At 40.2% G+C, this 22,184-nt stretch overlaps 1 protein-coding gene and 1 long non-coding RNA gene across 2 annotated transcripts in view; one reads left to right on the forward strand and one right to left on the reverse strand.

The window, feature by feature from the left end:
- Nucleotides 1-22,184, reverse strand: part of Capza1 (capping actin protein of muscle Z-line subunit alpha 1) — a 45,053-nt gene that overhangs the window by 15,642 nt on the left and 7,227 nt on the right. The window contains exons 2-5 of the mRNA NM_001109625.2: nucleotides 6,349-6,412; nucleotides 4,269-4,320; nucleotides 989-1,052; nucleotides 59-265 (exon numbers count right to left, since the gene is read on the reverse strand). Of these exons, the coding sequence (NP_001103095.2) occupies nucleotides 59-265; nucleotides 989-1,052; nucleotides 4,269-4,320; nucleotides 6,349-6,412 (387 nt within the window). The remainder of the gene's footprint in view (nucleotides 1-58; nucleotides 266-988; nucleotides 1,053-4,268; nucleotides 4,321-6,348; nucleotides 6,413-22,184) is intronic.
- LOC147996478 (uncharacterized) lies at nucleotides 11,990-21,884 on the forward strand. The gene is made up of 2 exons (XR_015676723.1): nucleotides 11,990-15,573; nucleotides 19,007-21,884. It is a non-coding gene; the product is annotated as an uncharacterized LOC147996478 (long non-coding RNA).

Below are 22,184 nucleotides of genomic sequence, written 5' to 3' on the forward strand. Positions count from 1 at the left end.
GAGAGGTTCAAAAGGATAAGGTAGGTAGATGTTCTCTGAGGACAGGCAGATACTTAACAGTACAGAAGCCGTTGGAATAATGATCTTTCACATAGGCTCTCAGTGCACTGTCACACGAGTCTCTCCAAGACTTCAAGCCTCCATCCACATCCTCTGGCTGCGGGTCACTCGCTTCTTTCCGTAAATGATCAAACTTAAAGGAAATTTTGTTTCTTGGATCTAAAAATCTGCTGTTACCAAGGTCGCCATGCTCTGTAATTAAGACCTTCCAGAGAAGAATTACAAATATAAGTAATTCTATAAAAAAAGACAATTCTTACCATGTTTTGCAAAAAGAAATAATAAATATCCTAAGTTTTCATTTCTTTTCCACATTGACTTTTAAGCCATGTATCATTTTTTTCTCATAAAAATAAAACAATGTTCCCCCCAACCACCACAACACCCTTTATATCTTGATTTCTATCTAAGGTATTATCCATGTGTCTATATTCCTAGCTGTAACACCAACTTTCATGCATTCATTTTCACATACTTTATGAAAGTTCTTGGGGGCATTGTACTCTTGTGAGCATTAAGTAATACAGCTGCATGGTCCACAAGTGCATTCAATGAGATCTTTTTCTCATCCCTATCTAACTAGCAAATTCCTTGGGTCACTTAGGCTAATTCTAATTAATGTCTCCTGGTATTTCTGTTAGACACTCTCTGCACCTTTCTAGAACCAAGGGTTTATATGTACATAGCTTATGACTAAGCTACACATCAAGTCAATGGTATTCTTTTTTCTTATGGGGGGTGGGAGAACCCCACCTAGTATTACCAGAAAGAAGAATTTCTGATATGAAGACTATTTTAAAAATCAAAGACACAAATATAGTGACAGCCAATATCCCACGTGCTTTGACTACTCTCTTTGCTTTGACTATCTCTACTGCCTGCCAGCCAAGTGCAGACTCTGGGACAGGAAGTCACAGGCAGTCATTACCTGGTCGTCGTAGCCTTCTATCTTCACAGGTGTGAACTGATCCATGTTATACTGGGCAAATGCACTATTTAAAAAAAGAGTTGAAAAGAAAATAGTATCTTTACTTTATCAGCTACTTTAATCCAAACACTTTGGAACCATACCTAACTTTTCTCTGATACTTGATCTCTAACCCTCCGGTTTAATGTGCAGTATAACCAGAATCTCACTTCTTAGCTCTACCACTTCTACTCTGGACTACTGCCTTGCCTCAGTTCAGCCTCTGCCATTTACAAAGTTACTGGAATACATAGCTGGTGACTACTCTAAACCTTAAGTCTTACCATGCTTTCTCTATTTAACTTAACAATGTCATCTCATTCAGTGAAACTCACCCTTTAATGTGACCTATAACATCCTACTTATACTAGAAGTGCTAGGCACTATCAGGGAATGGTACTGTGGTTAGAGCCATTGGCACCAAAATATAAAAAGAAAGTAAATCCTAGGTTGATAATCTAATGCATTGATTAACTTTACCCAGCTATGATAAAGCCTCCTTCGGTTCACTCAGGAAGCAATAGTGACTCGAGCATCACTGAAACAGCATGTACTAGGAGGCGCCAACACGAGTCTGCTCAAGACCATCTCAGTACAGAAATAAACGTGAGCCCCACCCCCTTTTCTCTAGGCAGGGTTTTTCTGTATAGCCCTGGCTGTCCTGGAAATCACTCTGTAGACCAGGTTGGCCTCAAAATCAGAGATCCAGCTGCCTCGGCCTCTGTCTCCACCTTCCTAGTGCTGGGATTAAAGGTGTGTAACACTGCTGCCCAGACAAAAGAGAGTTTTTTATCCCTTTAAAAAAAAAATTAAATACATGGGGTCTCAGAAAAAAAAAACCCGTCTTTAATAAGTAGGTTCTCCAAGAAATCTGTAAGAATTTGAATACACACACACACACACACACACACACACACACCCACAGAGCTTTAGTGTCTGTCGGTGTAATTTTAAACAGACGAAGCATCTGAACTCTGTATTGACATATCCATTCCTAGTTGGAAATCAGGACATTTGAGTTAGGGCAGGATTTCTCAACCTGTGGATCATGATCCCTTTGGGAAATCAGGGTGTGCGTGTGTGTGTAATGACCCTTTCACAGGGGTTGTCTAAGACCATCTACATGTCAGAAATTTAATTATGATTCAAAACATTAGCAAAATTATTGTTATGAAGTAGCAATAAAAATAATTTTACAGTTGGGGTCACTACAAGATGAGGAACTATATTAAGGGGTTGCAGCATTTGGGAGGCTGAGAACCACTATGTTTTCATTCTGTAGCCTAGGCTAGCTTTGAACACATTTGTCATCCTGCTTTATCTATCAAGTGCTGGGATTACAGGTTTGCATTACCAAGGTTGCCTCCAATTACTTTTCAGGGCATTTTATCCCAGTATTAGTGTAATTTGTCAAGAAGATATACAGAGTATTTTCAGTGTGTTCCTTAGTTCACTCAGGATTATAACTAGAAAATCATTCAGGATGAGAAGCACAGTGATGGTCTAGAGTTCCTAGGTTAATAGAGTCCAGTCACAAATGTAGCACAGGCAGGGCAGATGACTGGTTACTAGGTAACAACTGTCAAAACACTCTCTATATCCAAAATTTAACAGATTATATAGCATACCAGGAAAATTTCATGATAGTTATGTGTTTTACATCTACAAATTCTTGCCCTCCTCAGTTTACTCTTTTCAGCAATATCCAACTCAGGTTTCCTCTTTGCAGAGACACTTTGAGTAGACAGCAACTGAAACAAAACTTTGGGTAGAAAAGAATAATGGCAAAGCCAGATAACAGGGGCCCTTGAATGCCATACTGTTTAAATTTAATTCTAGAAGACAAACAAACAAAACTGCAAACCAACAAGCCTCACCACTCTGTTTTTGAGGACAAAGAGGAATGAAAATCATATTTTTTTTGTGTGTGACAACAACTCACTTATCTTGTTTGCCTAGAACTTGCTATGCAGCTAAGGTTAGGCTTGAGCTCCTGATCCTCTTGGCTGTCTTATAAGTGTGAGGATCATAGCAAACACCACTTTACCTGGCCAAAAATGGTACTTTAGGAAGACCGTTAGCCTATTACTGAATAAGGATTCAGCAACCAGGGAGAAAAATCATGATTTTATCCTATAATTAGTTCTATTATTTGAGAAACTTTATCATTCTTTATTAGCTGGCTAATATCTCTATAAGTAGCAGTTAAAAAAAAAATCTCACACTATGTCTAGGCATGGTGGCACACACTTACAGTCTTAGCATGGTAGAGGTGGAAGTGGGATGTGGGGGGTTGTGGAGAGAGGGGACAAGGGCAGAAGCAGAGACAAGATTGCTTTGAGACCAAGTTTGAGGTCAGCCAGGTCTATATAGCAAGTTCAGATCAGTTACACTTATATAACGAGACCCTGATTCCCTAAACTAAAAAATTCCATATGAACTACAAAAATTCTGCTCTAAAACTATATTAAATTTTAAGGAAGCCAATATTTCAGAGGGAACATATTTCTTCTACTAAAAATAAAATTTAAAAAGGAGAGAGAAGGAAACAAAAGTAAATAAGACTTATGGTTTGGATATGAACTATTACCATAAAAGATAGTAATTATTTCCTAGGCAACAGCTCTCAAAACTGTTTTCTATAGCTAAAGAGACTGACTGCCTTGGCTTGGTTTTGAAGGTCTGGTCCCCAGCTGGCAATGATTTGAGGAGGTTCTAGAAACTTAAGGAAAAAGGCCTAGGTGGAAAAGATAGGTTACTAGGGCATGTCCTTGGGCTGTATCTTATCCGAAGCCCTGCCTGCTTATTTGCCATTAGGTAAGAAATCTGTCACATGTTTGTGACATCATGATGGTCTATCTTACCTGGGTCTAGAATCAATATGGCCATGGACTATGAACTAACACTGTTGACATGGAGTAACTAACAAACAAGCAAACAAACAAACAAACAAACAAACAAACAAACACATTCTTTTAAGAATCCCTCAAATACATGGTCATAGATATAACAACAACAAAACCCCACAGAGACTAACTGCTTTATTTTCAAGTGTCTCAAATTTGGTTTTCAAGGTACCAGTTTACTGTCACCAGCTTATCTGATGTTAGAGCAATACTCTAGGAGGCATGAAATGTGATTGTTGGTTTGCGGTGCTAACCCACACTGAGTACCTTGCACAGGCTAGTCAAACTCTAGTCACCAAGCTGTCCTCCCAACAGTGGGTTTAAGAGGTACTTACTGTGCTGCCCCTTCCCTGAGAAGATTGTCATTATTAAGCAGTAGCCGGACATCTGAGGAAGAAAGTGTTGGAAGGAACATTGAGTATAGAACAAACAAAAAATTCTAGCCCATTTCTAGAATAAGTTTTAAAATTCGGGCCCTGCAAGATGAATCATATGTAGAAACTCTAAACATGCCACTGAGTAATGGCCACTAATGTTCATGGGTTCCTACAGAATTGTCTGCATAATAACCCAACAACAATTCTCAAGAAAGTTATCCATCTCTCTTTACTGCTCCCCTTTCACTCCTTCTTGACAGGAGCTCAAACTCAGGCTGGCCTGAAACTCCATTTATGTAGCAGCTACAAATGACCTTGATCACCATGCTAGTTTATGCCATGGGAGGAACTGAACCTAGCTGTTTGTGCATGCTAAGCCCTCTACCAATTGAGCTACACGAGGACATTTTTATCAATTTGTTTGAGACAAGATCTCTGAACTGGCCTCAAACTTACTTTGTAACTAGGACTAAGACAATTCTTTTTTTTTCTTTCAGGTTTCTATTTTTCTTGGCTGTCTTGGAACTCATTGTCTAGACTAGGCTACGCTCAAACTCACAGAGATCCACCTGCTTCCCAAGTGCTGGGATTAAACATGTGCTACCATGCCAAGCCAGGACTTTGAGCTTTTAAGCCTCTGGCCTCCTCCTCCCAAATGCTGGGACTATAGGTGTAAACCACCATATTTGGCACAGATAAACCATCTAATAACCAAGACCTCTTTTTATACTTAAAGTTTAGTTTTGGGACCAGCTCTCACTAAGTGGTCTAGGTTTCCCTGAATTTGTAATTCTCCTGTGTCAGCACCCCAAGTGCTGGGATTATGGGTATATATCACCACACCTACCTAATATTATATGGAATAGATGAAAGTCTTGAGGGGATGATAAAGGTCAGTCTGTAAACTTATTTTAATAAATTTTTTTTCTAATTTTTGGTTTTCAAACAAAAGTTCATTCTATACCCTAGGCTGGCCTGAAGAGAGTAATTCTCCTGCTTCAGTCTCCTGGGTACTGAGATTATAGGCCTGGGTCACCATTTTTGGGTGAATCTGAATTTGTTTTGTTTTTTGAGACAAGGTTTCTCTATGTAGTCCTGGAACTCTGAAAACCAGGCTGGCTTCAAACCCAGAGATCTGCCTGCCTCTGCCTCCCAAGCACTAGTGTTAAAGGCGTACACCACCTAAAGTTAATAAACTTCAAATCATCTCAAGTTCAGCCACACTAGTCCTGGGAAATGTCCTGTGTGCAGGACTTGAGGAAAGACAGTGAAAATTGAAGCTTTTACCTTTCATGATAAAACTAAAATGCACAGGAAGAATAAAAAAGTAATGATTTTGAAAAGTCAGTTTACTGTCATTCTTTTAAAATATGAAGCCATGTTCAATTTCTATTCACTTATTTTTGGTTTGAGACAGCCTTTAGCCAGGGTGAACTGGAGCTCACAGCAATCTCCCTTCTTTAGCACCTACAGGGCTGCCTGTCCCTGGGCTGGAACTGCAGATGGGAGCCCCAGGACAGCTGCCTGAAGGAAGTCTCTCCCTTTCTCAGAGTGGTATGCTAATTGATGGATTAGGCAAAGCTAAGTATTTGACTTAAACCTAGAACTGAATCTTAACTTTTACATCCAGTAATTGGGTCACTTTAAACAAATTATTCCAGTGTCTCCGAATGTTGATTTCTTTATATTTTGGTTATAATAGGGGTAACAATCAGGAAACATTAAGCACTCACAGCTAGGTGTGTTGGTACATTCCCATGTTCCAGCACTCAAGAGTTCAAGTCTAGCCTGGGCCACAAAAGACCAAAATTTAAAAAGAGAAAAGGTTGCTGAGTCAACTCAGAACTTGTTACCAAACGTGAGGACCTGAGGTCAGTTCTCAGGACCCATGTGGTAGAAGAAAGAACTGATTCTCACAAACTGCCCCCTCCCACAAATAAATAAATCAAACAAAAATGTAAAAAGAAAAAAGGAGAAAGCTAAATAGTGACAGTGATTAAGGAGTACTTACAACAGCTCAATATTAATCTTTACTTACCATTGAATACTTCATTGAACTCCCCTGGGGGTGCATGGGTGATGAATTTAGCGGCTATGCGTACCTAAAGAAAAATAAAATTTATAGTAAGTGTACTGTGAGGAGAAACATACAGCTGTTTATAGACAGGCATCAGCTAATCCTAGCACTTAAAAGACACAAATGAATCTTGAGTTTAAGGTCAGCCTGGGCACACAGCAGGACTGTATCTACCTCCCACCCCACGGAAAGGAAGCCAACAAAACAAATACTTTTTTAAAATGTGAAAATTTATTTTATGCATATCAGTACACTATCACTCTCTTCAGACACACCAGAAGAGGGCATCAGATCCCATTACAGAGGGCTATGAGTCACCATGTGGTTGCTGGGAATTGAACTCAGGAACTCTGGAAGAGCTGCCAGTACTCTCAATCCCGGAGCTATCTTTCTAACCCCAAGACAAATAATTTTAAAAAGTAACATGTAATGCAAATAACAAACCGTTAAAATTGTGTTTACCTTAAATTTTTCCCCTTCATGGGTGTTTTAACTGCATGTGTGTCTATGCCCAGAGGCCAGAATAGGATATCATATCTCCTGGAAGTGGAGTTATACAGCTGTGAACTGGCAAGTGGGTGCTGGGAATCAAATCCCAATCCTCTAGACAAGCAGCCAGAGCTCTTAACCAGAGCCATCTTTCCAATAGCATTGTTTGTTTTAAAGACTTATTTATTTGTATTTGTGTGTGTGCGTGTGTGTGCCTGTGCGCACGCATGCGTGTGCACACGGGCGTCTGTATTGTGCTGGTATTCAGAGGTCAGAGGCAGGCATCCGATCCTTGGAGCTGGAGTTACAGGCAACTGTAAGTCTCCTGTAACCAGTAATCCATCTCTGAACTGCTGTGAAGGACAGCAAAGACTTCTCTGCTGAGCCATGTCTACAGCCTTTTGCTTTTTTTTTTTCAACAAGATCTCATGTAGCTCAGGCTAGCTCAAACTTACTATATAACTGCTCTTGCCTACCATTCCCTCTACAAGAATTATAGGCGTGCACAGCCAATTTTACGTGGTGCTGGGATATATAACTCAAGAATTTTTGTACACTAGGCAAACACTCTGATCAACTGAGCTGCATTCCTTGTATATAATACCTCTTGAAATTAAAAAATTATTAAAATTTACTGTTTAGAAGACTTTATATTTTTTCTACAAAACACTTTAAAGTTATTTTTATCAATTATAAGTATACTTTATAATATGTGTGTTATCAGTCATTTTGAATTAAAAATAACATTTACTTTTAAATGTGTGTATTTGTGTACAACATGTATGCAGGTCTGTGTCCTGCCTGCCTCAGGGCATGGCTGCTTGGGAGGCAAAACGGGGAGTTTGACGAAATCCACAGGCCCAGAATGGGAAAGGAGAGGCGGGGTGCACCCTCCCAAACTCCTGTGTTGCTGAGTCACAGGGAGTAGGGAGCAGAGTTGGGGTTGGGGCTGGGGATGGCACCTAGCCTGGGGGCCAGGTGTGTGTGTGTTGAAGCTCTGGCTTAGCTTGTGGTGATTGTCCTTAGCTTGGAAGTGGCTGTTGCAGGAAGCGCAGAGAGGCCTTCTGTAGACCCCTCTATCCCCCCCACCCCCATGGCGATTCCTTATGAAAAGGACAGTCCATGGTTCTAAACTGTTCATCAACTGTTCATCATGGAAAACGGATGCATACCATACCATACCAATTTTTCATGGTGGACCCAAGATTAAATACCTGTTCCAGGGAGGAATATCTGGGAAGGGAAACTTATTGGCTAAACTCTCAGGGCCTCTGGGTACCTCATTAGCATGGGGAACTCTGTTGTGGGCCTACTTGACCACAGGTCACATTTCCTTACGTGGGGAGCGTGGCACATGTTCCAGGCCAGGAATTTGGCAGGGAGCAGGGTGTCTCATAACCACTCTACCTTACCAAGCTTCCTGGCATGGTTTACAGTCCCACAGGAGGCTGAGGAGGACAGAAGAGGGAAACAGATCTCATAGGTGGTTCTCTTGAATTTGAGGCCAACCTGGTCTACAGAGTGAGTTCCAGGACAGCCAGGGCTACACAGTAAAACCCAGTTTCAGAACCATCCCACTCCTCCCCAAAACAGCAAACTCATATGATTGCCCCAAATTTTATTAGGAAAAAGATGACAAAACAACACTTAGTTTCCTAGAAACCAACAAATTAGTGGGTTTTGGAAGTGTCAAGAGTTAAGTTTTTAGAATTCTAAGCAAACTACATAATGAAGAAAATCAAGCACTGTCTCCAATTTTAAAGTACAAAGTTGACCCCTGCCACTTGTACTACTCAACTGTGCATTAGAGGCACAGAACAAGCACGATGGAGACACTTTCTTCTACTGTGCATCGTGACAGCCTTGTTTTGTGCTCTACTTATCACTCTCCAAGTGTTAGGATCTACTCTGCATCTCATTTTTCCTTATATATTTAACCTTTCACTTTATGCTTTGGGCAGCTCCGTTTTTTAGTTTGCTAAAATGTTCTTCAGCAGTGCCCAGTTTGCTGTTCAGATAATTATTTTGACTTTTCCAAGTTTTCACTTTCCTGATTTTTTTAGTGCATATATACAATTGTCTCTATGAAGTCAGACACCAGCTATTCCTGTTTGGTGCTGCTTCCAGCATTCCTGCTCATTTTATCTATAGCCTGTCTCCAATTCTTTCAAGGGTAAGGCAAGGTAGGCTCGCTGCTTCTGAGCAGGTTATAAACACCCCACTCCTACCCCAAGACAGGGTTTCTCTATACAGCCCTAGCTGTGCTGAATCCACTATGTGGACCAAGCTGGCCTCAAACTCACAGAGATCCAGCTGCCTTTGCACCACAGTGGTGGTATGTGGCATACTTGAATTCCTCATCTGTTGAGCAGGCCTAAGGGTAGCAGGCTACCTGTAGGGCTACAGCCTCTCTTTGGAGGTGTGGTGGATGAAAGGGAAGGGTTTGAAACAGTACCTCATATAGTTCAATACTACCTCAAAACCCATATGTAGCTCAGACTGGCCTTGAACTCCTGCTTCAGCCACATGAGTCCTGAGATTCAGGTATGAGACACTATGTAACACCTCAGTGTTCATTCTTACTGTTTATATTCTGAGAATAAATTCTAATTTTACCTATAGATCAGTCTAAATGGAAGAAAGGTAGACAGTACTCCCTCAATATGCTCTAAGACTGTTCTGGGTCCTTTCTTCCTTATTCTTGGAATTCCTCCAGATGTGCTTCTATTTGGCATTTGATATATAGATATCTGATAGTTACAAAATGATGGAGATACTGCTAATTAGTAGATCTGTGCTGGCTAGTTTCCATCAACCTGACACAGGCTAGAGTCATCATCAAGGAAAGAACACCAACCAGGAAAATGTCTGCATAAGACCCTTAACTGCAGGAAAGCTTGTAGGGCATTTTAAACTAATGATTGATGAGGGAGGGCCCAGCCCATGGTAGGTGGGAGCAACCCTGGGCTGGTGATTCTGGTTCTATAAAAAAGCAGGAGGAGCAAGCCACGAGGAGAGGAGCAAACCAGTGAGCAGCCCTCTTCATGGCCTCTGCCCCAGTTCTTGTCTGCAGGTTTCTGCCCGGACTTCCCTTCAGTGATTAACTGTGATGTGAAAGTATAAGCAAAATAAACTTTTTCCTTCCCAACTTGCTTTTGGTCATCGTGTTTCATTTAGTCACAGCAGTAGAAAGCCTAAGGCAATGCCTAACTTCAAAGAAATTTCTCAGGGTAGGATAGATCTAGCACACAACAGGAGAAAAAGAAAACCCCCTAATATTTAATGTGCCACTCACAAAGATATTAAAGTCACAGGGATAGAACAAAGATGACCATCTAACAGGTAAGACAGCTCCTATTTCCAGATTAGCACACTTCAGACAATTTTAAGTTCTTTATGGTCACATCAAAGCTAAACCATTTTTGTGTGTGTGTATGCACAGGTACACACTTGTCATGAAAAGTATGTGGAGGGAGGTCAAAGAAAAACTCTCCAAAGTTGGTTTTTTCCTTTTCCTGCCACTGTGTGGGATCCAGGAAAGAATTCAAGTCGGTAAAGGCCTGTACACAAGTACCTCTACCCACTGGCGCCATTCTTACACAAAATCCAACCAACCATACCAACAACAACAACTACAGTCTAACGAGCCTTGTGAAAATCAACTGGAAGCTGAGTGCAGTAGTATACTACTTAGGCCTGACGGGAGCCAGAAAGACGGCTCAGTGGGTAGAGGCGCTTGATGCCAAGCCTAAGGACCTGAATTCAATCCCTGGGATTGAGACTGTAGATGGTGGAAGCTGGGAACCAATACCTCAAACTGTCTGCTAACCTCTGTGTGTATGCGAGTACTCATATAAACCCACTCTAAACAAGTAAATAAAATGGTTTAAAAATTAAATCGCCATCAGGAGAACTTGAAATAAATAAATAAAAAGACAAAACAAACAAACCAACAGTCTAAATGTAGCTGTGAATGTAGTGGCACTTAATCCTATAATCCCAGCATTTGGGAGGATGAGACAGGAGGATCACCCCAAGTTCAAAGACAGTCTGGATGACACAGACACATCTAAGCCAGCCAGAGTTACTGTGTAAAGAACCCAAAAGACTGAATGTTGAAATATGATTTTCTAGTATATTTCTTCCTTAGTATATAAAGCAACAGTTGATGAACATGAAATATTAAATACTCATTGACTGCTGGTATAAATAAATCAAGAAATTAGTATAATTTTTGAACAATAAAATCTGTTTTTGTTTTTCTATATAGTACTGATTCTCCTAGAGTACACTACATAGACCACGCTGGCTTCAAAATCACAGAGATCTGCCTGCATCTGCCTCCTGAGTGCTGGGATTAAAAGGTGTGTGCCACCACTGTCCAGTGCAAATCTGTTATCATTGTTTATTTGTGGCAAATGAGCCTAGTGGTTGGTTATATCACCTTCTGCAAGTGTGTTTTTCATGATACCAGAGAAATGTGAACCTCTTTTCAGGCAGGCAAAGTGCTTATACTGCAAATGTAAGTATATGCCAATTAACAATTCACCTAAAACACATCTTCCAGCTGGTGGGGAGGGGTGGTTTAGACCTTGAATCCCAGCACTCAGGAGGCAGACAGTTGGGTCTCTGTGAGTTGGAAGCCAGCCTAACCTCTCGGCCTAAAGGAAGAAAAGTGTCAGTAAACAGACTTACAGTGGAGAAATCGACACTGCCATTGAGTATTTGACACTCACACAGTCATACAGAAAGTGTGTGTTAAGTGCACAACTGGGCATAAAGGACAGTACCATTATCTATGCACACAGGAGGGGGTGGGGGGGCATGTTAGTCTTCAAAGGCAGGCATCAGTATTAGTGCAGGATTTCGAGACCCAGTAGATGAGAGAGACAGGGTGTGCATTTCAGGCAAGGAAACAATACATACAAAGGAATAAACTAAAGATATTAAGAGTGGCAAAATGTCAACATGCAACTCTTCATAGTAATTCCTTTTGGGGAGAGGGTTATAAAACACCACTAATATTAATCACTTATGCTAAAAAGCAATTTATTTATATTAACAAAAATATATTGTTTTTCTTTTTTAAAGTTAATCGTTTTTTTTTCTTTTTCAAATCTCTTAGATTTAACATCTACTGCAACAAAGGCACATAAAGAAAAACTCAAAATTAGTTAGGAATGTATTGTATTAAATAAATAACAGTGAATAAAAGACAAGTGACATCAGTTAAAAAGAACCAAGCTGCCGCATGTGGTGGCTCATAACTCTAAAACCAGCACGCAGGAGGTTGAGGCAGGAGGATTGCTATTTGAGGCCAGACTCAACTCCAGAGTGGGATTTGTCTCAAAAACAGAATAAAGAAGGCTGGAGAGAGGGCTCAGGGGTTAAGAGCACTTCAGATTCATGCACAGGACCCAGCTCGGTTTCCGGCACCTATGTGGCAGTTCCAGGGGTTCTGAGGTCCTGTTTTAGTCTCTGTGGGTATCGCATACGTAGGGTGTATTCACATGAGGCAAAAAACACTCATACACATAAAATAAATAAACCCAAAATAAAAAAGATCGAGGAAGGCAAAAGACTGAAATGGGGCATTGTCAACATGCTGACAGCAGGCAGCAAGGGAGGTAAAAAGGTCACTCCTTCACCATGAGCTCGCAGTCCACTGAACCATTTACGCTGAAAGGAGCTCACGTATGCAACAACAACGAGAACAACATCAAGCAGCAGTACTGACTTCTGTTCAAGTGCTGGCAAAGAAGCAACCTCCGAGCATCTGAGACCACCAAGAATATTGACAACATCAACTTTTCACCCTTTGAAAGCAATGGCATAAAACTAGCTCAAAGTAGTAAGAATTTATATACCCAGTCTAAATTAAATACTAAAATCAGATTAATGACCTATAAGCTCCTCTTCCTCGACTCTATTTTCTATTACTTAGCTTTTGAACCTGTCTCAGAGCTACTTGCAGTCTTTGTTTTTGCCAAAACTAAGTTACTAGAACAGTGCTTCTCAACCTGTGGGTTGTGATTCATGGGGTGTCAAACAACCTTTTCACAGGGGTCACCTAAGACCATTGGTATATCAGCTATTTGCATTATGATTCATAACAGTAGCAAAATTAGTTATGAAGTAGCAATGGAAATAATTTTACAGTGGTGGTGGGGTCACCATAACATGAGGAACTGCATTAAAGGTCACAGCATTAGGAAGGTTGAGAACCACTGTCTAAGGGTACATAGTCATCAAGTTCTATGTTTTAGCTCAATGGTGAGCATAGTATGTATAGATCCCCAGCACTACCAGAAAAAGTTCTCTTTTAATGCTATTTATTTAATATAGTATGTTCCTCAACTTTATATAAACCATAGCTGTTATACTCTCTCTACCCATTCATTTCTCACCCATTTATCTGCTTTTGTTTCTTCAAGGAACTTGTCATCACTAAAGATAAACTGTTTATTGCCCAGTTCCTCCAGAAGAATGTATATAGCACAGAGCCGGGCCAGCAAACAGCTACCGCAGGAGGCAGAGGGTAAGTGCTTCAGGGTTGGGTATACACATCTTTTCTGTCCCACAAAATGAACAAACATGACTGTGATCAAAAGCCTTCTTTATGTGCTAAAATTTGTATTTCATGAAACTTTTACATCAAGAGATATGACTCTTTGGTTTTGTTTCAGGCTTTGTAAAAGCAAATGGCAGGCTGGATCTGCCCCATGGGGGTCACAGTATACAAACTTCTGGCACAAGAATGTAAAGAACTTGTCATGTTTGCTTATTGCTGTACACCTAAAACTAAGGCCTGGCAAATACCTTCTACTAAAGCAAACAAATGAATCCTATTCTTCTGTTCACACAACTTTCCTTAAAGCTTCTCTTTTGTTCTTTACTAAAGTAAGCAGGAAAGAGACCATGATTTGAGAGTGTGCCTAGTCTAAAGGGTGGAGCTGAAACTAAAATCTAGGCATTTGGCTATAGTAAAAAAAAAAGGAAGGTCGGCTTGATCCTGTCACGGTCACACTTGGCACACATGGAGCCACCATAGGCCCTGCTGATGTACTTCTTTGTCTTAGGCAATCTCAAAAGGACTTTGGGTCTCACAGCACGAACCCCTTGCAGTCTGCCTGGGCATATGCCACATGCGGATTAGGGTGCTTTCCTGACCTTCTGGTGTAAAGGTAAACAATCCTATTGCCAGGGTTCAAGACAGCCTAGTTTTGTTAGAGGCTGTATTGTAGGCCTCTAAGGACCGGCCCGGAAGAGGAAAAGAAAAGAGCCTCCTTCCCTAATTTTGTTTCGTGGGATAAGAGGCTCCTGTAGCTCAGGTGGCCTGGATGTCTGTCTCCACCAAGTGCAGGAATGACAGGTGTGTACCATTTTGCCTGGCTTTAATTTTAATCTATTAACATTTCTTTAAACTGTAGCTCCCCCCTAAAGGAGGCCAGTATTTATTGCTTAGAATTATTCTGGAACAGGGATGTAGCTCAGTGGTAGAGTGCTTTGTTTAGCTAGCATGTAAGTTCATGAAGATTGTATCAGAATATTTAAATAGGAGCAGCTCAATAAATGCTAATTATTATTATTACCATAACTGGTTACAATAGAGGTAACTGATGATTTAAATTATTAAACTGAATAAACCATTCAAATTACCAAGAAATTACTTCCTCTGATCTTAAACTCCAAATACTCCTGACTCCACCTGCATTACCTGGGGCTTAATTCCTTTTTCAGAAAACTTTTGCATAATAGTATCATAGTTACCGTATATTCTCCACCACGCCGTCTTTCGGATACCCAGAAATTAGAAGAAACAACACTTTTATGAGCCAAAAAGTTCTAAATGTCTTGCTTCTAATCGTAGTAACATATTCTCAGTTTTTCCTTTTAAATATTTTCAAATAGCATATCTACTTCAAGAAAACAGTAGTCAAAAACAATGCCTTTACACTTTGCTTGCTTTTATTCTACTCCTTTCCCAGAAATATCAGGAACAAATAGATGGCTTTCATTTCTTGAAAGGAATGAACTTTATTTCTATCCTGGTAGGAAGCTCTGTTTGCATAGAAGTCAGTGCTGTTCCCTAAGGGGGATTTTCACATTTGAAGTCATTTAGGATGTAATACACACACACACAAGCTGGCCTTGAATTCAGCAATTCTCTTACCTTATCTTACTAGTGCCTACGTACTAGGATTACAGACAGATAAGTGTCACTTTATACAATATAGCTCTCTTATTTTGTCTGTAGTTTAGAGACAAAGTATCACCATACAGCTGGCCTAGAACTCACTCAGTATGCCCCCAGGTCATCTTCAAGCAAAGATCTGCCTGTCTCTGCCCCCTCAGTGCCAGGATTAAATTTCTAGACTTTGTTGCTGCTGCTACTGCTGCTGCTTTTCTCTCTCCTTCCTTGCCTTCCTTTCTCCCCCTCTTCCTTTGTTCCATCCATCCATCCATTTAAACAAGGCCTCAGTATGATCCCAAGGCTAGCCTTAAAATCACTATGTGGCTTTGAACTTGAGGTGATCTTGCCCCAGTCTCCTAAATTCTGAGATTATAGGCATGTGCATTTTTCAAAAACAAAAGATGCTTTGCCTGAATGGTCTGATTTTTAATTTTTTTCTTATTTTGTTTAAGTGTGTGTGTGCGCGCGCGCGCGTGCATGAGTGTGTGTGTGTGTGTGTGTGTGTGTGTGTGTGTGTGCGTGAGGTGCTCCTGTGGAAGTCAGAGGGTCTTAGGAGCTGGGTTGTCTTCGGCTATCTCCCAGGTTGAGAGGACCTGGAAAAGGTTAAGGCCAAGGTGAAAAGAGGGCAGAGAAATTTGATAAGGAGGTTCTGTAGCTTAATGTGTGTTGTGTATTTCATTTAGCCAATTTTCAAGATTAAGGGTATACACACAGCTAGAATTGGTAATTTTTTAAAAATATAAGTGCTACTTTAAAACAAAATAATTTGTCTACTTTCCCTACTTATTTATCTATAACAGCTTGGAATTTACATCTGTAAAACTTACTGTCCTAGACAGTTTATTGGAGATTTACCAGATATTTCAAAATGAAATGCAAAAACAACAAACAAAAAACAGACCAGGGCAGGCCTGACTTGAGCTCAGCAAGAACCAGCCCACCTTTGCTACCTAACAAGTGCTACCTTCCTCTGCCCTGTTGCATACAAGCTTGGCCTGCCTTCAGCAAGAGCTGGCTGGCCTTCGATGGCTCTTTCTAATTGTTTTCCATCTACAATACCCGAATCTCTGCTGCCTGAGCTAGAAATCCCAGCTGGCCTCACTGAGCATGACCTTTCCTCTGTGGCCACAATCTCACATAGTTTCCTACTATTTTTAACATGTACCAAATAAGTTTTCTTTAATAGGAGTCACCATTATGTACTATACAAGTTCATACCATACTGTCTAAAAAATGACATAGGTAAGCATAAGAAAGAAAAGGGAAAAAGCTGGACTTAGTGGTACTTGCCTTTAATTCTAGCACTCAAGAGGCAGGGGTTGGGGATCTCTTTGAGTGTGAGACCAGCCTGGTCTACAGTCAGCTCCAGGGCAGCCAGGACTTGTCTCAAACAGAACACAACAGCTGTCTATTTTATAACTATCATTTCCAACCATTTTTATTTATGTCTCTAAGCACTGAGTTAGGAGAAGATCATCTTCATTGTAGGCTCTAAAACATCCAGAATTTTGATAAGATTTCTAAGCATGTATCTTAATTGTTCATTTAAAGTTAAGAAAAGGCATGTCATCACAAATGCAATAAGCATGGACAGAAGAATGGAAAGGACCTGATGGTCTAATTAGTAGATTTATCTGGATATTTAAAGAAATGAAGCAGAACAGAAAGACAGAAAAATTGTTGGGACATGTTAAAAAAAACCCTCATACACATAAAACAAAAATTAAAAAAATTCATAAAACATTTTAACTACTAAAAATGCTAAAGAGAGAGAGAAAGAGAAAAGGTCTAACCTAGGCATAATTTTGAGAAACGTAACTAGGTTAATTAGAGCGCCTCCCAGCACCACCCTGAGATTATAGTGTCAGCAGACTCCAGCTCAGAGGGGCAGGGTCAGCAGTAAGAGCTTGCGCTGGATGGTCACAGAACTGTGAGAATCACTATTGGCCTTTAGGATCCAGTGCATATGTTTATGATATTCTAAAGTAAACATACACCCTCCTCCCCTAAACTAATTTTACTTCCTTTGAAGTTGCTGGGAATCAAACTGTTTCCCATGGCATCTTTCCTATTCAATTACTTGGATTTAGTTTCTTTATTTGTGAGTATAATCCTATGCACATCGATTGAGGACTGTTTTAACTATCCAGGGGCTGGAGAGGTGGCTCAGAGGTTAAGAGCACTGACTGCTCTTCCAGAGATCCTGAGTTCATTTCCCAGCAACCACATGGTGGCTCACAACCATCTGTAATGGTCCCTTCTGGTGTGTCTGAAGAGAGTGACAGGGAACCCACATATGTGAAATAAATAAACCTTTAAAAAAAAAAAAAGAAGAAGAAAAGTAAAAAATGAAAAGAAACATTTCATTTGCTTTAAACACTGAAATCACTAGGGGACTTAAATGGGCAGATGGCTGGGTTCTACTGGCAGAGATTTTGATGTGACAGCTCTCTTAATAGGCAGAAATGTAAGATTTGGTTGGGGCTGGCTTTTACAAAACTTCCTCAACACTCTGACATGCTGCCAAGGTTGACTGGCAGCTAATATGAGTTGCAAATTATCACAGTGGATACAAATAACACAAGATTAACACAGTAAGTAACTCAGTTTTCCAATCTTTAATATTTACCAAGGCTAGCAAAGACACTTACTTACACAAGCAATATCCCTTAAGAAGGGATACTTAAAAGCAACTACTTAATATTTAAAGATGCATTTTATTCTAAATTTTGTGTAAATATATGTGGTTATGTGCTCATGGGTGTTTGTGTCTACATAGTCTAGAAGTAGTGGCTATTTTGTAACTAGAATTATAGGCAGTTGTGAGCCTCTGAGTGAGTGCTGGAAACCAAACTGAGGTCCTCTGCAATAGAATGTGCTCTTAACTGACAAGCCATCTCTCCAGCCCTAAAGATGCTTACAATAACTGTGAAGAAAAACTGCCAAATCAAAGTATAGAGAATAAAGGACACAGAGCTTAAGATGCAGGAAACAGACATATGGATTAGGTGGGTGAAAAAAGCTACAAGGAGAGGAAGGTAGGATTTTAAAGCTAGACTCTGTAACATGCTTTAGAGTCTTTTTGGGGAAATTACAAGTGAAAGAACAGGGGAGGGTGTGGTGGAATATGTGTTGGTACATGCCTATAGTCAGAGAAAAGAAATGGTGAGTCCGAGCCCATCCAGGATAAATAGTAATCTTGTCTTCAAAAAATTAAAAAGGGTATGATGACTGCAGAAGGAACTGTAAGGTACAAAATTTTGAGACATAAGAGTCTCCTTGGAGCCTGGTAAAAGCTCCCCGCTAGTAATGCAATAACAAATTAGCTTAGCTAAGGGCGAAAAATGCTATTACCCAAAGACTTTACTTAGTAACGCACTTTATTGTATACCTATTATGGAAGAAGATGTCATTAAAATTTTTTGGGTCACACAGATAACTTGCCTGGTTCTAATTTCAGATTCAAAAAGTTTAAACTTTGAAAGGCCAGGTTTAATCCAGCTCGCTACTTAGGAGACAAGCAGAGAGACCACAATTCAAAACCCTCCTAAGCAATTCTTTGTTTTGCACTGAGGTACATTTTAAATGTTCAATGATGTCTCAAAATAAAAAGTAAAAAAACGAGAGCTCCTAGAACCCACATGGTGGCTCATAATAGTTTGTAACCTCCAGTTTCAGGAGATCCCTCTCCCGGTTCTTACTCTTGCAGGTACTAGGCACACATGCGGTGCAAATACATATATGCAGGCAAACCATACAAAATAAAAATAAAATTTTCAAAAAAGGTTGCATACACAGGTCAGTGGTACAGCACTTCCACAGCATGGACATGGGCTTAGGTTTAAGACACAATGCTACATGGATAGATGGATAACACACACACACACACACACACACACACACACACACACACACACACCATAAAAAATATAACAGTGTGCCAAAATTATAATTTCCCATGTGCCTATGATAGCTGGGGGGGAAAAATCTAGCCTCTTTTGTATTCATTAGTATTATTTCATTTTCATAACTAGTATTTTCAACCTAGCAAATATGAGTGCCTGAAGGCAGCAAAATAGGTAAGAATTAAGATTTGAGCCAGAGCAAGGTTCTCTGTTTCTTGACTCTATTAAGAATCATTAGAACATTTAATAAAAATAAATTCCTGACCACTGATTTCCAGAAATTCTGACTCAATAGATCTAGACAGAACCTAGAAATTTGCTTTTGAAAGAATCACTAGAAATAATATTGTAGGCAAGAACTGTCCTAGGGAGCTGTCACAGCACAAAGCTTTTTTTCTCAAAAAGATTTAGTTTATGTGTATGAGTATTTTGTGACATGCACCACATGCGTGCCCGGTGTCCACAGCAGAAAGTTCATAAGGGAGCCAGTCTTCCTGGCATCGCCATGGGGATTTCCATCATCTTTCAGCTTCTAAAGCCATGATTCTCAAATTGCTTTTAGCACATTTTATGAAATAATTTTTGGTGATATGTTTAAAAAAGTTTAAAAGATCACTACCTTGATTTAACAACAATTATGATGCTGCCTGAGAATCTGGACTTGTCACCAGCTATGTAGGTATCTGTGTTGGAATGGAATCAACTTTAGGGCTGTGCCTCCCCATGCACAACTGCTCAGTACCTCCTTTTACTGTCTACCACCTACACAAGAGGCCAAGGTCCTAAGGAGGGTACAAGCAAGCACTGCCAACATTGTATCCTTCAACCGATTCCTAGTTCGGGACAGTTGTTTTTTTATTTATTTTTTTAAAGCTTCACTTCACTCCTAGAAATGTTTGAACAAGAATGCATATTTATAAAGGACTTATTAGGTTATCTCAGTGCAATATAAATCACAAGGCAAAGTCTGTCCATTTAAAAAACCACCATCTTTGATACAGCGTTCCTGCTTTTATGTTACACTGTGCCTTCCACAATAACATCTAGTTCATTCAGGTAACTACTCTATCTCGCAATGACTTAAAATATGCATGTGCAAGCAGTAGTAAAGGTACATTTTAGATATTGCTTAAAACTGAGTAATATAACTGTGAAGAATTTATAGTAATCCAGCTGGAAAGGAAGAAGGAACAGTTAAGTATGAGCTAAGGGGGCTGGAGAGATGTCTCAGCAGCTAGAGTGCACACTGCGCATACAGATGGGAGTTCAGTTCCCAGCTCCCACGGGGACTTGGGCAGAGGCCCTCACAACTGACTGTAACTCTAACTACACGGAATCATGGTATCCAACCCTTGGACTTCCAGGGAACTTACACTCATGTGTGCATACCTCCCCCTGCTCCTCACATATACATACACACAATTTTAAAAATTAATGATGAAAATAAGCCTAAAAATGTTGTTAAAGAGCCTGGAGGGTGATGTATACCTTTAATCCCAGCATTCTGAAGGCAGGCAGAGGCAGGCAAATCTGTGAATTTGAAGCCAACCTGGTCTACCTAGGAAGTTCTAGGACAGCCAGGGCTACATAATAGGCAGAATCTGTCTCAAAAAATTAAATAAATAAGTAGTTTTCTTGAAGGCAGGTAGATTTCTGTTAATTGAAAGACAGTCTGGGCTAAAAAATAAAAACAAAAGGGCAAAGGGGATGGCTCAGTGAGAAAGGGCACTTGCCAGCAAGCTTGATACCTCAAGGTCAATTTCTGTAACTAGAACAGTGGGAGAAGTCAACATCCTGTAAATTGTCTCTTCTGATTTATGGGGTACCCCCACCCCAGTAAAAACATGTTTTAAAAAAATCACTAAAAACAATGACTGGGGATATATAACTCAGTGGTAAAGTGCTTGACAAACATAGACATACAATGAAAAATGAAAGGCCTCCAAAGAAAAAAAACAGTACAAGGATGTGGACAGGTTGAGTGAAAGGTAGATGTAGGGTGTGGTAGTGAATGCCTATAAATCCCAAACATTTGGGAGGTAGAGGTATGGAGGTTAGCTATTACCACAACATGGGTATTTGAATAAAAATGGCTCCAACAGGCTCATAAGGAGTGGCACTATTATCAGGAGTGGCCTTGTTGGAGTAGGTGTGTCACTAGTGGGTAGGCTTTGAGATCTCAGAAGAGTCACTGTCACTTCCTGCTGCCTTCAGGTCAAGATGTAGGACTCTTAGCTGCCTCTTCAAGACCAAGTCTGCCTGCTTGCCAACATGCTTTCTGCCATGACAATAACAGACTAAACCTCTGAACTGTAAGCCAGCCCCAATTAAATGTTTTCCTTTATAAGAGTTGCTATGGTTGTGGTGTCTCTTCATAGCAACAGAAAACCTAACTAGGGCTGGAGAGTTAGCACTGACTGCTCTTCCTGAGGTCCTGAGTTCAATTCCCAGCAACCAAATGGTGGCTCACAACCATCTGTAATGGGCCGAAGCCCTCTCTGGTGTGTCTGAAGATAGTGACTGTGTACTCACATATATAAAATAAATCTAGGGGTTGGGGATTTAGCTCAGTGGTAGAGCGCTTGCCTAGCAAGCGCAAGGCCCTGGGTTTGGTCCTCAGCTCTAAATCAATCAATCAATCTATCTATCTATCTATCTATCTATCTATCTATCTATCTATCTATCTATCTTAAAAAAAAAGAAAAAAAGAAGAAAGAAAAGAAAACCTAACTAAAGACAAGGTAAGAGGGTCATCCTTTCTATACATCTGAGCTCCAAGCCAGCCTGGCTAAATGAGACCCCATCTCCAAGAAACAAAAAACGAAAACAAAGGAAAAAGGGCCTCTTGAGCTGGAGATAAAATGTGGTGGTAGCATGCTTTCTTAGCATTCACAAGGCCCTGTGTTCAATTCCCAGTACTGAAAAAATGGTATTCTATATTCTTCTGCAAATAAGAGAATAATGGAGAGACAGGTAGAAAGGCAAAATTCCAGAGAATGCTCTAATGAGCATAAGGCAGACAAGCATAAGGAATAGCTTTGCAACCTGGAACTCCATTTGGCTTGGGCTATACAAGCATGTGTGTTGTTTGAAATAGGATCTCACTATACAGCACTTGCTGGCCTTGAAATTGCTATGTAAAGTGGTGTGACCTTAAATTTATAAAGATCTCCCCACCTCTGCCTCCAGAGTTCTGGGATTAAAAGCCT

Source organism: Rattus norvegicus, chromosome 2, assembly GCF_021556685.1.
Source record: "Rattus norvegicus strain SHRSP/BbbUtx chromosome 2, alternate assembly SHRSP_T2T, whole genome shotgun sequence".
Classification (NCBI taxonomy): domain Eukaryota; kingdom Metazoa; phylum Chordata; class Mammalia; order Rodentia; family Muridae; genus Rattus; species Rattus norvegicus.